This window comes from Pavona decussata, unplaced genomic scaffold (assembly GCF_977016875.1).
Source record: "Pavona decussata unplaced genomic scaffold, jaPavDecu1.1 SCAFFOLD_563, whole genome shotgun sequence".
Taxonomy (NCBI): domain Eukaryota; kingdom Metazoa; phylum Cnidaria; class Anthozoa; order Scleractinia; family Agariciidae; genus Pavona; species Pavona decussata.
This window is the reverse complement of record NW_028145845.1, coordinates 643,245-658,695: the sequence shown is the minus strand read 5'-3', so window position 1 is coordinate 658,695 and position 15,451 is coordinate 643,245. Positions and strand designations below refer to the sequence as shown.

General features: G+C 40.5%; 1 protein-coding gene across 4 annotated transcripts; it reads right to left on the bottom strand.

The window, feature by feature from the left end:
• Positions 1-463: 463 nt before the first annotated feature.
• On the bottom strand, positions 464-13,117 carry LOC146449890 (uncharacterized). Of its 4 annotated transcripts, none has more exons than XM_085101035.1 (5): positions 13,070-13,117; positions 6,816-6,889; positions 5,949-6,027; positions 2,840-3,946; positions 464-1,842 (listed from the first exon to the last, which is right to left on the bottom strand). In XM_085101035.1, exons 3-5 carry the CDS (start codon positions 5,998-6,000, stop codon positions 1,691-1,693), a joined length of 1,311 nt encoding a protein of 436 aa, XP_084957161.1. In that variant the 5' UTR covers positions 6,001-6,027; positions 6,816-6,889; positions 13,070-13,117; the 3' UTR covers positions 464-1,690. The 4 variants fall into 4 exon arrangements, with proteins under 4 accessions (XP_084957161.1, XP_084957160.1, XP_084957162.1 ...); XM_085101034.1 differs by having other exon boundaries at positions 6,816-6,906; positions 13,070-13,103; XM_085101036.1 differs by having other exon boundaries at positions 5,952-6,027; positions 6,816-6,906; positions 13,070-13,102.
• Between the last annotated feature and the right edge of the window lie 2,334 nt (positions 13,118-15,451).

Below are 15,451 nucleotides of genomic sequence, written 5' to 3'. Positions count from 1 at the left end.
GCTTAGTGCCCTGGCCTTGGATTGAAAGCGAGGCTGCGGGATTTACCCCAGCCTCGCTTCCAATCCAAGGCCAGATCACTAAGCACACAATTGTAGAATGAGCTATTCGAAAACTGGGTAGTATTTGTTTTTGCACCTCCCGGCGTTGAGCTCACGATTCACTGGTTTTCACTATACTTAAACAATTCGCTTTTCCACTGTCGGCGCAAAGTGGTTGGATATATTTTGTGGACAACGACTTCTAGCGTTTCATGACAAGTTTCAAACGCCCAGAAACTGTTAAAAGTAGAAGCCCACAGGCGTTTAACGTTAGGGCACTATTGGAAAGTAACTCCCTTAATAATTATTGCCATTTTTCTCGTGACTTAGTCAGTTAAGATGTTAAAAAAAAACTCTCTTGCCGCGTATTCCAAAGGATTTTTGTTAACAGGACGGACAATGAACAACGAAAAGACACTAAAGATTTTTTTTTGAACGGTGAAATAGCTTTAATTATCAAAAAGAAAAAAAAAATAACTAAATAATTGTAACCATTCCATTTTGGCTGTGTTAATTTGTGGCACAACACAGCGAATTCCTTATAGCAATTCCTTAGTTATAGCAATTACTTAGTTCTAATTATTATTGTTATTATTACTATTTATTTATTTATTTATTTAAATCAACCTAGTTACTTTCTTTTTTTTTATTCTGCTTTTTTCCCCTTCCCATACAAAGCAAGGAAAATCATGGCCATTATGAAGTACACAATCACCCGAAAAAGCTCGCATAAAATAATGATGATAAATAACGAGGAATTCTGACGAAAAAAGCCATGGGTATGAAAAACTAGCTTTATACAACCATGCCTACAACTTCATTTAGATTGGAAAAAGGTCATACAAACTGAATTTTCCCTCGTCAGAGTCATGGAAATCATGTTTGACAAAGTCAGTCAACCTATTTTGAAACCCCATTAGGTGCTGTTGGGATAGGAGTTGTTAACCACTAGACTTGGAGTCCTTGGCCCCGGGACTGCTAGATCAGTCAGAAGCCGTTTGACTGAAGTCTATTTATTTTATTTACTATTGGAAAAAAGAAATATTCAACGCCGTGATTAAATCTGAGGTATTCATGGCACAGGGGATATGTCGAAACCCCTCCTTACCCCCTCCCGCCCCCCATAAACACACACCCCAACCCCTAATTGGACCTCCTACTTTTAACAAGGTAAACGCGCGTACCTGGGAACCAGAGGTTTTTCTGCCAAAAAACAACCGCGCACAATCTCAATGTCTTCTTTCAGGTGGCGTTATCGTATCTTAAAAAACAGTCGAGATCGAATTGGAATGAGGAAATGTTGGTTTTTGAAGAGAGCGGAAAACCGGAGTACCCGGAGAAAAAACTCTCGGAGCAAGGATGAGAACCAACAACAAACTTAACCCACAACTATAATGTCAAGTCCGGGAATCGAACCTAGGCCACATTGGTGGGAGGCGAGTGCTTTCACCAGTGTGCCATCCCTGCTCTGTTTCTGTTTCCGGATCTAGGCCTAAATAAGTTAATCGATAACTACTAACAATCTACGTCTGAGACACACATAGGCCATGGTGTTTTGCACCTCATCTTCAAGAAGTTCGGGAAAAAACCACTGATACCCAGGGCTTAGCACCTATAGCTAGTCATTTCTTAATTGATCTTCTATTTCAGTTTATGACTTTGCTATGATGGACACGTGGTTGGGCTCAAGAACATATGTGACCTTGGTAGTCGTCTCAGTTGTCACCTTCAAATTGGGGTTCCTGTGAGCTTCATTAACAGGGTTTGGATAGAGCTCTTTACAACAAGTGGAAGTTTTCAAATCTGAAAAGATACATAACAAAGGTTTTATTTTAACAACGAGATAAAGGAGTCTAAAATTTATTGATGTTGTTAGACTAAATAAACATCTTCAATATAAATGTTTGGTTTTATCAACAGAGTTGGTAAGGTAATTTTCCCACCGTAAAGAGGTTCGAGTGTTCACTTTTCGGGCGTTAGCCTTTCGTCAGAGCGAGTCTGCTCTACAGAGGCTAGATCACCTTATCAACTTTGCTGATAAACAAAACATTCGTTTCTACTCCCCACTGACGCAGCACCACTGTTTACAAACTAGCTCCCCCCCCCCCACCTTCAAAAAAATAATAAAATAAAATAATAATAATAATAATAATAATAATAATAATAATATAATAATAAAAATATAATAATTCTTTATTAAAATATTCCACAAAAATTGCTATTTACAAGTTCAAAGTTAATAATAATAATAATAATAATAATAATAATAATAATACAATAAAGAATTGAAAAAATGTCACTTGTGAAATGTTCGTGGCTAGTCTGACGCGGCGTTTCGTCTCGGCCAAGAGACTCTTCAGAGACCTTTAGAATTTGTAGGCAAACTCGTTGAGCATCGCGCTCAAAGTCCCGTTCGCAAATTCAAGATGTTATCAGTCTGGCCCTCTATCGCAGAAGGATTCCCAACCGCACGTACACGAGTTGAAATTTATACAATAAAGAATTGAAAAAATGTCAGACTGCTAACATCTTGAATTTGCGAACGGGACTTTGAGCGCGATGCTCAACGAGTTTGCCTACAAATTCTAAAGGTCTCTGAAGAGTCTCTTGGCCGAGACGAAACGCCGCGTCAGACTAGCCACGAACATTTCACAATAATAATAATAATAATAATACCACACATCCAACCATCATCCTGAGGTACTAAAGTGGTATTTTTATACTTTTGGATAGTTAAATACTCAAAAAAAAAAAACTTGAAATCTTATAACTAACAAACGATTTCAATCTTGCTTCTTACCTTTTTCTTTAAAACTATCTGGTGGTTGGGTCTCCTGCACCGAACCAACCTTATCGGGTCCATCCAAGCCATTTGGTGGCTGGGGGTCCTGCACCCGATAAACCTTACCGGGTCCATCCAAATCATTTGGTGGCTGGGTCTCCTGCGCCGGACGAGACTCTGGACTATCTCCACTCTCCTGGACGGGCAACTCATCTGTTTCAGCTCCAACTTGTCGTTGCTCTAAGGGGTTTCCGAGCTCCAACTGTGCTTGTAACTCATCTGTTTCACAGCCAGTATCTTCACTTTGTAGGTGCTGTAACGGGATCCCGCTCTCGATCTCGGCATCACCAGGCGCTGCCTTGTGTATCTTCTTAACCGCTTGCTTGATGCTAGGTTTAAATTTCCAAACTAACAAGCCTACCACAGCAAATGCCCCTAAGACGGGGCCAACAATAACGCCAACCATTTGCGATGGGGAAAATGTGGCACCTTTAGAGCCATCGCTTTTTATTTGTTCCCCTCGGTACTGAGTTCCCTGCTCTTCGTTGCTTCGGTTTCCTTGTGCAGTTATCGTCGTTGCTGTGGGATACGGGGTCGATAATGTCACCGTTGCTGAACGACTTGGCACAATTGAGGCTGTGCTGAGGCTTGTTTTAGAGTCCGGTTTTGCTGCGGTCTTAGGGCACGATCGCAGATAGGTGCACTGCATACCTTTTGCTACTCCAGGGACTTGACATGCGGGAATAACAATGTCTTTGCCATCGTTACAGCAATAGGAACAGGGTTTGCACATTGACAGCAGGCCATCTGGGTAGGCCCCTACTTTACATTTGCCACACACCGCCTTTGAAGTCAGTGTACAAGCTTTACTGGTTTCTCGATACTTGCCGCAGTTCTCGCAATCCTTGCAAGCACCAGGCTCGTTTGCAGGAGAGTACGTTTCACCCAGAACACACGGTTTGCATACTATCGGTGTTTGTGGAGTTATGACGTCACCACAGTTGACCGACAAGCCATATCCTGCCCGACATTTCAAGCAAGGAACACACTCATACTCTCTGGTGACTTTATCACGTTTTGTAATCATGTCACCTGGACATAAGGCCGCAGTTTGAACCACAACATCTAGGATAAACAAATTTTGATCAAAATATTGAGTACTGGTAAAAAATGAAAACCAACTATAGTCGCAGTTGTTAAATTAATAATAAATTAACTGACATCTGATGTTGTAATAAATAACAATAATAATCATAATAATAATAATAATAATAATAATAATAATAATAATAATAAAATGTTATTTAACCAGGGTGACCTCTTCAGCATAAAATGCTGATATCAATAAGGGCCCTGCAAAAAAGAAAAGAACCTAAAAAACCTAAAAAATACAGCCACTAACTTTAAAAGTAAATACAAAGCTTGTGATATATACAATTCTAAAATACGAGTTTTAAAAATCATGACTGAGTTAAGATCCTTCATTTCATTTGGAATGTCATTAAAAAGTTTTGATCCTTTAAAATGAAAAGACTTCCTTGCAGTCTCAGTTCTCACTTTGGGAAGCATTAAGTTTTTCCCACTTCCCCTCGTGTTGTGGATAGTTCTAAAAGCCTTAAAATAATCTTTGAAACATTAGGGTATGCATAGTATGCATGTCACGCCTCATAAACAAGGGAAGCCATTTTAAATTCTTCTCGGCGTCTGAATCTTTGGTCTTTAAGACAATGTTGGTTGATAATTCGCCGTTCAGACAAATAATTTCTTATTCTTAAGATGCAACTGTACGTTATATTCTAATTTTTTAAAAACAATGAACAGAGTAAAACCCGCGTTTTGATTGGTGTAGCGGAGTTTGTGATCAGAGTATAGACGTACGAATGACGTCATCGAATGGTGTGACCGATGCAAGTGATCGCATCTCACGAAATGTGGTCCAATGGCTTGGTTGTCGTAAAAAGATCCAACAAAATATGTTCTAATGAACATAATGGACAACTACAGTCAACTCTCTCGTAAGCGACCACCCTTGGTGCACGACAAAGTGGTCGCTTACGGGAGGTCGCTTACGGGAAAGATCAACAAAATAAGCCTAATTCTGGACTGATAAATTAATTACCTAAAAATATTACCCTAGCAGCTAAAGTTAGGCAAATAGAAACTAATTTATTTGATTTTTTCACATCTATTCATTCTTCTGACGAAACTTTGTGTAACATTTTGGAACAGATTACTGTAACAATTGCCATTTACCTACAGATCTAATTATAGTAATCTTCTCTGTCTGTAAACTGTCACTTGTCCGAGGTAGCGTCATTAAAAATTGAACTTTTGTTACTTCTGAGTTATTATTTACTCCGATCATACGCGAATATGTTGGGTGGTCGCTTACCGAAAACAGAAAACAAAAGAATATGTCAAATTTCTGGCATAAAAAGTGGTCGCGGTCCCTTAGAAATTTGAGTGGTGGTCGCTTACGAGAGAGCTCTTGAAACAGTATTTAACTGAGAAACAAAACGGTTCTTTACGAAGTGGTCGCTTACGGGAGGTGGTCGCTTACGAGAAGTGGTCGCTTTGAGAGAGTTGACTGTAGTTCCACAGCTGACTTATTGAAACAAAGGTTCTTTCTTTAAGCCGAAAGAAAGAATATACAAGGGACCATAGACCGGAGCCGACCAAATCCACTCCTTTTATAATTAGGGTCCTCTAGCTTGCAGAACAGGCGTTATTATTTGCGTCTTTCAGGCGGGCAGTGGCAAGCGAGGGGCGCCGTGCGTGACTCGCGCTTGCCTCCGCTCGCCTGAAAAACGCAACAAAAAAAATCACACCTGTTCTGCAGGCTACGGGTTCCCAATTACTGTATTTCTGTTATGGTTCCACAGGTTGCCCAACAGACTCCCCCCATAGTGGCGGAAAAATGTCTAACAAGAGGGACTGGAACCTAGGAAGAGACACATGGTCTCCCTTCCTCCTTCCGCCATTCAACCATTCCGCTAGTTAAATTTTTCTTCCGCGTGCTCTATGGGCGGGAAATTATTCATTTTAAGACCATTTTGCGTGACCAAAAACTTTAGAATTGTTTGACCTTTACCCTTAAACGGATACAGATAAAGCTTATTTTCCTTACTTCTTGATAGCATTTGTAAACAGGCAATTGTCAGCAGTATCCTCTCCATCATCACGTGATGCCGCGGCGCGGAAGCAAACTGTAAAAATAAAGATTAAATTATTCAGCATGGGACAGCCCAATAACAATGATTTCTTTGTGGGTGGTTAAATGTTTCCTGGTTTGGGCAGTTACAAACAAACATTGAAACATGAGCAGTTTAAAGTACAACTTATAGACCATTTGTCGTCCAAAATGCAAACATACAAAAGCCACAAATGTTTCATTCACCGCGACTGAGACAAAGGCAGACAAACGATACTGAGGGGAAGAAGGGCAAGCTATGAGTGGCGAGAACGCAAAACGTGTAGTGCTGGCACCTTCCCCGCGCGGCCACGCTCACCTCGCTCGTTCGATTCCCTCCCGCTTTGTAGAACCTCAGTGCCACGCAGGCCAATTACTTATGTTCTGTTCTATTAGGATTAACTGTTTTCGCTGGTTGAGTTTTTCGCTTTGGTTAGCCAAATTTTTCAACCCTGACTGAACCCGGCTGAAACGCTTGAATTCTTGGTTTAAATGAAACGTTTCTTTTCACACCGCAGTGAGGTGACTGAAAAATGGTTGAAGTAGAAATGGTCCCAATAGAAACCGAGTTAATTATTTTCACGTTCTTCCACTTGGCCAGTTACAAGTAAACAGCTCTAGTAATAGAACGGCCCGCACACGAGGGAAGTGGTGTTCCAGTGAAAGGAAACTTCATGGAACCTCTATCTTGGGTTCTATTGTCTATGATCATCAAACTAAGGAATTTTTGCCAAACGTAATGAAAAGAGAGGAGTTGGTTGGATTAAATGTTGAGACATAATACGATATTTGCTATAAAGTAACCTCCACAGGTCTTCACAGATATTCAAATCCAACAGGTTACTTATTATCGTCACCGCACCTTGATCATAAAGGCTCTAGACGAGCAATTGATCTGAAGGAAAAAATAACATTGAAAATAATAATGACAGGGATTTCCTCTGAAATGGAAAACTTTGACAGGAATAGCGCGGCGAACAAAGCGTTTTTTTTTTAACTTCACTTCCGTAAGGAAGTAACTGGCTTTGCAATCACAACTCTACAATGGACCCGACCCGTTTCCTGGCGCCTAGCTCGCAAACCATAAAATTGCACAGGTGATAAACCGATTCAAGTTGTCGAATCTGTTCCGAACGCCTGGTTCTTGAAGAAAAACGAAACTGTTTTATTTCTTTTAGAACTCAATTCTGATTTATAGATTTTCTATTCAGAATTGAACCAACTTAGAACTATAATTCGGCCCCAGCAAATTAAGAACTTGAAGGTTAGACCCTCAAAATGAAAGCGACAAAGTTACTCCGAGTGTCGGCATTGGGTGCGATACGTGAACTTCACCAGTAGATGGTGCTTGAGTGCAGCTTTTTTAGTATTTTGATTCGGTTTGCCAATATACAATAACCATTCAATTAAAAATTTCGGAAATTCCGGTTCAGGAAGCGAATGCAACAGATTTCGAAAATTTGCAAAGTCAACGCGGAAAACAAGCTGAAATCTGCAACCCGGAAAGTTCCAAACTGCACTCTTGCCACTTTCTTGAGTTTTAAGATTTATAGAGTATACAGCCTTACGCTTTAACGGTCTAGGATACACCTATAAATCTGTGTGGGAACACGTTTCCGATGTGTCTGACACACACTTCAAACAGCCTACAAGTTCTAGAAACTGTTGCCATTTACTACGTTGGTGATTCTATAAGGGCTAATTATATGTGAAGGTGAAGTTTGATGATCACTCATGCGATGAAAGGGCAGTATAAACCGTGTAAATTGTATCCAAACAGCGGCACCGGCAGCGCGAGAGAAACAGAATTTTTTTCACATGGTTCAAGATATCTAATGTTTCGAAATTTCTGCCCACGGAGTCATGGTTTTTTCTCCTGCGATGGAATACTGATCCTCCAATGACACAACGTTCGTCCAGTAGGACTTATTAAAAAAATGTTTAGAAAATAGTTACCTTCACAAGCGAGAAAACGTGGATTTTCTATTGTTAACATGCCCAATTCGAATCGCGTGGAAGAGGTCTTGTTAGATCCTGGCCTCAGCGCTTGGAAATGGCCTGATATTTTCTGAACTGCTTTGACACCGCAGAGCTGTGTATCCTCGAGTGACAAATACCGTGCGAAATGAGCTACCGATCGCCTGTGCGTACGGTTTTGGTGTTGTAACCAATTATGCATATAATCGTAGGCGTTACGGCTCGTTAAACATTCGTAATGAAAAACGGCAGACCTGCGTGATACTTGCGTGGGAGGACAAAATTGTTCGACAACGAAACCATGACAACCATTTTCGAACTAGATACGTCAGTCTAAATACAACCTCGCTCCACGTGTAATGTTAGCCTCCCACGCAGTCGTTTTTAGGGGACTCATATTACCTCCTCCCCACAGGGGAGGAGGTAATACGATTCCCCTAAAAGCGACTGCGTGGGAGGCTACGTGTAATGTGTGAACTTTTAAAAACAAAACAATGTGTAAAGTAGGTTAATTCGAGGTGAGAATTTTAATTTATTAACACTTCACTTCATGCTTATTGTTTGTCAGATAAATGATTCATCCAATCCAATCGCGTGTTTTATTCAAAATGAAAATTTCGATCCTAGGGAAACGTATAAAAGGGGCACTTTATTGAGCCATAACGAGCCAGAGCCTCTTAGCAACCAAAAACAGAACTCGGCATCCAGCTGAGATACGAGACTTTTAGTCCCCTATCTCAGTTGGATGCCCAGTAACTCGCATCGTTCCCAGGTGTTTACCTGATGCCTGGGTAATCATGTAAACGTTCTCAGCGCAGTATTGGATTCCGTCAAGAACAGGTCGTCTTTGGCTGACGGCGATAGACAAGTCAACTTAAACGATAAACTAAATCAATGCTGACCTCCCAGCATTCATCGGTTTCATGGGAGAGTGATCAATCTATTTATTCATTTCTCAATGCAAAAATTTTTCTTCGATCTTCGAGTACGGATGCGTGGGTGGTCACATGGTTAAACATAGCTTTCAGCTGTGCTGGACGTTCACATGCTAAAGATAAAACCGGAGGTTGATTTGGATGCTTCCGAAAGCAATTGTCTCAAAGACAGCGCGCAGTTCGAACCAATTGAACGTTCACAACACAACCGACAAAACTGTTGATAATTGTTTCCAATTTCTTCCGACACTACAAAAACGATCTTTACTCGGACAATAAAGAGCAAAATAAAGCATTTTGCGCTGTTATCAATAATATCAACTGATCTACGGATCTGTAATTTTAAAAAAGCCTAAAGTGACACCATTTCAAGAGTGCAAATGAATTAACAGCACTATTTGTTATCTTATCCAGTTTGGTAACAAATTTTTTAATTAAAAATAGTGCAGATTATCGTCAGCAATTTTTGAAAAACACGCTGCGGCTAGTTCTCACTTGGAGTATAAGCATGAGAGGAGTAGAAACCGGCGTAAGACGTGCAGGGCTTTTTATCATATCTTCTTGTACTTACACTAGCTTTGCACAGCTTGTGATTTTCTCACACGGAATGCCATACATCCCCCCCCCACCCCCTGAAAGGAACAACGGTTACTCTGCCATTTATATATGCCCCCCGGAGGCTGCAACTGTTATTGAACTCTGTTGATTTATGCTGAACAAAACATAAAGAAGTCACCGTCCTTGTCTTGCTGTATATTAGCTGTGCATAAGAGTTGCTAACCCAAGAATATTATATAAATCATAATCTGGCGGGCTGATACTCCCGCAGGGCTAATTGCAATCTCACTGGTCAGGAAAAAATTGTCCATCGTTTGGTATAGTTGAAAAGGTGCTTGTATAAGCACATTCCAATGTCATGAGTCATGATGTAAAGCACAAAAAATAGTCGGCTTTCAGAGACAGTTTTGAACTTTGCACTCCGGCCGGGAAGAAGAAAATAATACGCAAACTTGTTATTAAACCAAGCTAAAATTATTCTTTATTAATGTGGTCTGAAGAACACAACTTTCAGTCGCCTAACATAAGCTACAAAGGGGTCGTTACAAGGAATTTAAAAACTGAAACAAGTCGAAAACAGGAGTAAATTATTTTCGGACCGGACGTGATGAGAGACACGTTTGTGGCTGTGTGAATTCATCGAATCGAGCACAAACGTTCTGGAATAACCATGTAATGAATCGGACTGAGCCATTGAGAACCTCTTTTTTTTCTACTGAATTACCCGCCTTGTTGTTGATATTGGCAGCTTAAAGACCAAACGCTGAGTTTTAAATGCTCCCACCACGATTATCATTAAGGGCGCGTTTAAATAAATTTGTACCGGTACTCGACTGAACCGCGAACAGTCGGCGGGTTCAACCTGTATGACCCGGTTAACTCAACAAGAGAATCAGGGATTTGCGTGGATTGAAATGAACACTTACTTCCCCATGAGCATATTTTGATGGCGTACCAAACTCTCCCCACTGGATTGAAAGGAAACATTCAATAACCGGCACTGAAGGCAGTAATGAGAAAAAACAGCCTGCATTAAGGACTGACAAATGTGGGAACAGACGTGTCTTTCTTTCCTGCCAAAACAAAAACTTATTTCTTATTAAAAGCCAGCGATTGACTCCACCTCAGCATTTTGCGCCATATTTAAAGTCTTTAAAGATGACATAAAAACAAAGACATTGCGGTAAGGCTTCATTAATTTGGAATACGAGATATTCAGTTTGGGCATATTTTTAGGGATAAAAGAAATACGACAGGGATACCGGATATTGAGAAAAGTGAATCCGCCGGATATCGAGCGTCAGACACAAGTGACCATATACATAATAAGGATCTACGGGATCAGTTAAGGTGGGGGTTCACCTAAAAGCCATTTTCACGCCGCTTAAAATCGGTCAAATGAAAATATCTTGTTTGCATTTCAAGCAATACAAAAACCCTCCATTCATAGCACAAATTAATGATTTGGGGTGTTTTATGAATTTTTGGGTGATTTTTAGGTATATTTGGAAGGAAATAATTTTTCTTGAAGGATTGGTAAAATTAAAAGAAATAAGGAATGTTGAAGATTTAGTGAAGTTTTAAAATTAGAATTTGTAGTTAATAATTAATAGACGGATACCAAGTTAGTCCACTAGCAACCTGGGGTGCTCTTGCGTGGTTGTCGACTGTCTGTTAGTGTTCCAAAAATCATTTTCTTTCTTCTATCCATTCTTAAAACTCTTCAAATTTCACTCAAATTCAGGTAGAGCCCCACCTTAAAGGGGGACAAGAACATACCTTTCTTAACATTTAAATCGAATTTACAGTGGCAGATATATCCATCTGAAGTAGATACAAGTTAAAACGCGCCTTTTAACATGTTAATATAACAATGAAAAAAATTAAAAATAATTTGAGCAAAATGCTCCCCCGTCTCTGCTCCCCCCTACCCCCTCATTGGGGTAGAGTTACTGGGCGCAGAGTCTCTGCAGAGTCCCACCCTCACCGGTCCACCCGCCGAGGGAGCTCCGAAAACCTGATGATGCTGAAAACATTATATATAGGACGCGACAGCGTCTTTCCCTCCCATGTGGGACACATTTTCTTAGACGTGCACGAGGCACGGCCTCGTTTTGGTGCAAAGCTTGTTTTCGTCCTATAACGTCATAAAATCACTTTTTTCGTTCACAACTCTGACAGAAGTCTTGAACGCGTAGATTTCTTGACATCTTTTAGGTTGATGTCGATTACATGAAGGATTTTCTTGAAAATGTTCGTCTTAAGCCAAAAATATTAAGGGATACGGGATATCCCGAGCCCGCTAATAGGGCCTCGGTAATCAGGCTTTATGCCGAAATACCGCTCAGTCACTGGAGCAGTTTAATGTGCTGTTAGTGAATTGAATAAGTTGATATTCTGATTCTCGATTTTCACAACGTTCCAAATAAACTTTAAAGCTTTCTTATTGCATCCGTTTTTTAATTTACATCCCAGCAAACGAAGATCACCTTATTGAGATAGAGATCTGTTATTTTTCTGGTGATAAGTCCATCACAACTCTCTGTCGCTGTTCGAAGCTCACAGACGTCTTTACATAAGTTTTCCGTTTCACTCTTATAAGCAACGGACGAGAACTTGAAATTTAAACATGAACACTGCTAAGTTAATTATTCTCCATCCAGATTCTGTCACGTGACTGTCAAAGAATTTTACGTTGACCATGCACAAATTAACACTTGGTTAGAAATCTGAAAATCGTTAATGCTTCTTCTAATGTTTCACAAGTAAAAGCAGTTCAGGTTTTGAAATAATAAAACTAATGGTAAAAAATGTCCAGAATATATCGCCGTTCATGGTCTTCATGACCACGAGGTCAACTAATATTAGTGCCAACTCGTTGTTTCGCCCCAGTGAACTACAAGTTGGCTGTGAAGCACATTTTGCCTATGTAATACATATTATATATATCGATAAATATGAGCGTATATCAATCAGTACTACATATCTGCCTGTCTTTCACAGCTTTCGAGAACTGTAACACAAGAATGTTTGATTTCGTCCACGACGTTAAACACTCAAAGAAAATACATTTATGTTTCGGTATCGTCAACAAATTCATCGTGTGCCATATTCTCTATACGAGTTTGAACGAAATTAGAAAGTTCTCGTTACGTCAGAAAAACAATCAAATAAAACTGTTATTCGTATCGAATAAGACATCACAGCAAAATATTACAAACCTACCGTTAATTTATTTCCAATAGAAGTTACGCAAACTGGAAAATATACTGTGTAAGCACATTTCGCTCCATTAAAGGAAGATCATGTCTCGCATGTGGTAAGAGTTCAACGGCAGGTCAGCCGCCAACTTTTGTAAATCGATCTTTTACTGAGCTTGACTTGTCTTCAGTCAACCCGTATTAACGTAGTGAGAAACACGCCTTTAACGCAAATTCACAGGTTAAGAACTAGTAAAAATAATCGTTTGAGGAAAAAATTGCTGAGGACAGAAGATACGAAGATTATTGAAATGTCAGGGCAACTATCGAAGAAAATTAACATTATTCTGGAATAATGTATAATAACAGAATAGTGCATATTACTTACCGTGTTGAGCCAAGATTTGCGAGGGAGGAAAAGTGAACTATAGTGGCGTCACCTTCAGCTGAACGTGACTAAATACAAAAGTGTGCGTGTCAGTGCGTTATAATATGAGGGTTCGCAAAATACTGCCACGTGACTATGCACATGCATCAGTGTTCATCCTGTATGACCGGACTGAATAGGCCCTGTTCAAACTAGGTGCTCGTGCTAGGGCTCTGTGCCCGGAAACTAAAAAGGATCAGTTGTTCAGACTCCTTAGTGCCCAGGGAGCAATCGTGTGGCTCCTTCGTCAATTTTCGCCTGCCATTTTGTTTGCTGTATCGTAAGGATGCATGACGAAAATACGTGGGAATTGTCAAAATCCTGTTTAGACCATGCTCAGTGCCCGAGTACTAACCTTGGAGGCAGTGCCTGGTGCCCAGATTTTAGCTCGGACACCGACAAAAGCTCTGTTCAAACTCTCAGACTAGTCATATGACTAGTGCCAGTGCTCGAGAACAGGGAACGAGCACCTAGTCTGAACGCGGCCTTACTCACGTACGCATTGAACTGAACAGTGAGTACTTCCTGACGAGATGTCTGAATACCAACCAATTTCTCCCTGCAGAATTTAAAAGAAACGTCAGTATAAATGGAGAGAAATAGCATCCATAACAAAAAAACCGGTCTGAAAAAATCGACTTTCTCTCTTACTGCTTAAAATGCCCCGTTAGTAAACAGGAAAAGGATTACCGAGATTTGATGTACTAGATTAGTGAAGGAACGAAAAAAATTACGGAAATGTATTTTTCTTGTTATGTGGCACAAAGACTGCCCTTTAAAACGACAGCTTGAGAGACTCTAGAAAAGACAGCATCCAATTGTTGAAAGTTTATCACGTGAAGGGCGATCGCGACATGTCAGGAAACCGCAGACTCCAAAGCGTCTGGTCCACGGAAGCCAACTGAACTTTGGTCGGATTGACATATTTTGTACAAATCTATGCAAAAAATGCATAAATGCCAAGAAACGACGTGGGTTGGAGTAAACAAATCTCGGCTTCAAAAAAATAAATTCGTATGGGAGGCATGCACTATGGTCTACATGTATATCGGAAGGGCTCTAAAATTAAAGGAACTACTCGCCGTTGAGTGTTCTCCTGGTCTCAGTGGTGTTTGTAACAACGATAACGGGGTTAGAAACGAGAAAAGGTTAAGCGGCTTTTTCATTAATTCCTTTAATCTCTGAAATGCGGAATCAGTGCCGGTAAGTACGTGCGAGTTCAACCGTCGACGATCATGCCACCGACTTTTAATAGAATATTTTTGTTTCTTACTATAGAAAGAAACCAACGTACACTGTCGTTGAAAGGTTTAAATTGTGATTCACTCTTTTTTTTAGCTAGCGTTTAATGACGTTATTGTTCGGGCAAACGTACAGTTTTGCCGCCGGAGCCATTTATCCCAAGGGTGGTGAGGGGGGGGGGGGGGATTCCCATACAAAAGTGACGTGGGTGATCAATTTTGAAAAGAACCCGAATACCAGAATTCTGTTTTGTGGGTGTCAGTCCGAACACTCTTTTTCCTAAAAGGTAAAGCCATATCTCTGACGGAAGTCGCTTTCGATTTTAGCAGCCTAAGGGGTACCAAACCACGAATTTTAACCCCTAAAAGGTACGATGATCACCCCAGTCACTTTCATATGGGAGCCCCCGTCTCCCCCCCCCCCTCCCCCCGAGCCGTTTAGTGACGTTACTGCATCAGTTCGGTAGTTGCATTAAAAAAGCAAGTCTGATTTCGCGGTTAACGCTAGGGAAAGATATTGTGTATTTCGAAAGGAGCAGCCTTTCTTCTTTCAGACGATTAGAGAAAATCATGAAGAACATATGCAGTCTCCCCACCCTCACCCCCGGGGCAAAAACCGTGCGTTCAGTTATTGTAAGCAAATTTTTAACTTTTGCAACAAATTGGTAAATACCCACGGACGGAAGATACGAGCTGTTCAAATGCCCCACGATATAGATTTAAAAAAAAGTATATTTTTTCGTTCCTGTTCCTACAAACAAAAATATAATTCTGGCTGAAGTCTCAGAGAGAGTAAATCTCCCAGCACTTCCAGTTTCTACCATTCTTTCGGTTGGATTGTCATGTCATTTACGTCCCAGTAACTGTACTATGAGGTAGAAATCACGTGGCCATCGATTGTGGTTTGGGATAGACTAATTCCCAATCCCCGGGACGGACAATAATGCCCCACTAATGCCCGGGAAGAATGGCACTGCTGGGACTGACGAGAGGTACCGCCAGCTACGCAGCCGCACTACTCTTATTTTTTATCAATTTATGTCAACATAAATTTTATTCATATTTCCTGTTAACCAGGATTTGTTTGAATGTAAAACATCAC

Coding starts and splice junctions, on each gene's coding strand:
- LOC146449890 (XM_085101035.1), bottom strand. CDS start 6,000: ATGATGGAGAGGATACTGCTGACAATTGCCTGTTTACAAATGCTATCA. Junction 3,947..5,948: donor TTTACAAATGCTATCAAGAA/GTAAGGAAAATA, acceptor TGTTTATCCTAG/ATGTTGTGGTTCAAACTGCG. Junction 1,843..2,839: donor AGATAGTTTTAAAGAAAAAG/GTAAGAAGCAAG, acceptor GTATCTTTTCAG/ATTTGAAAACTTCCACTTGT.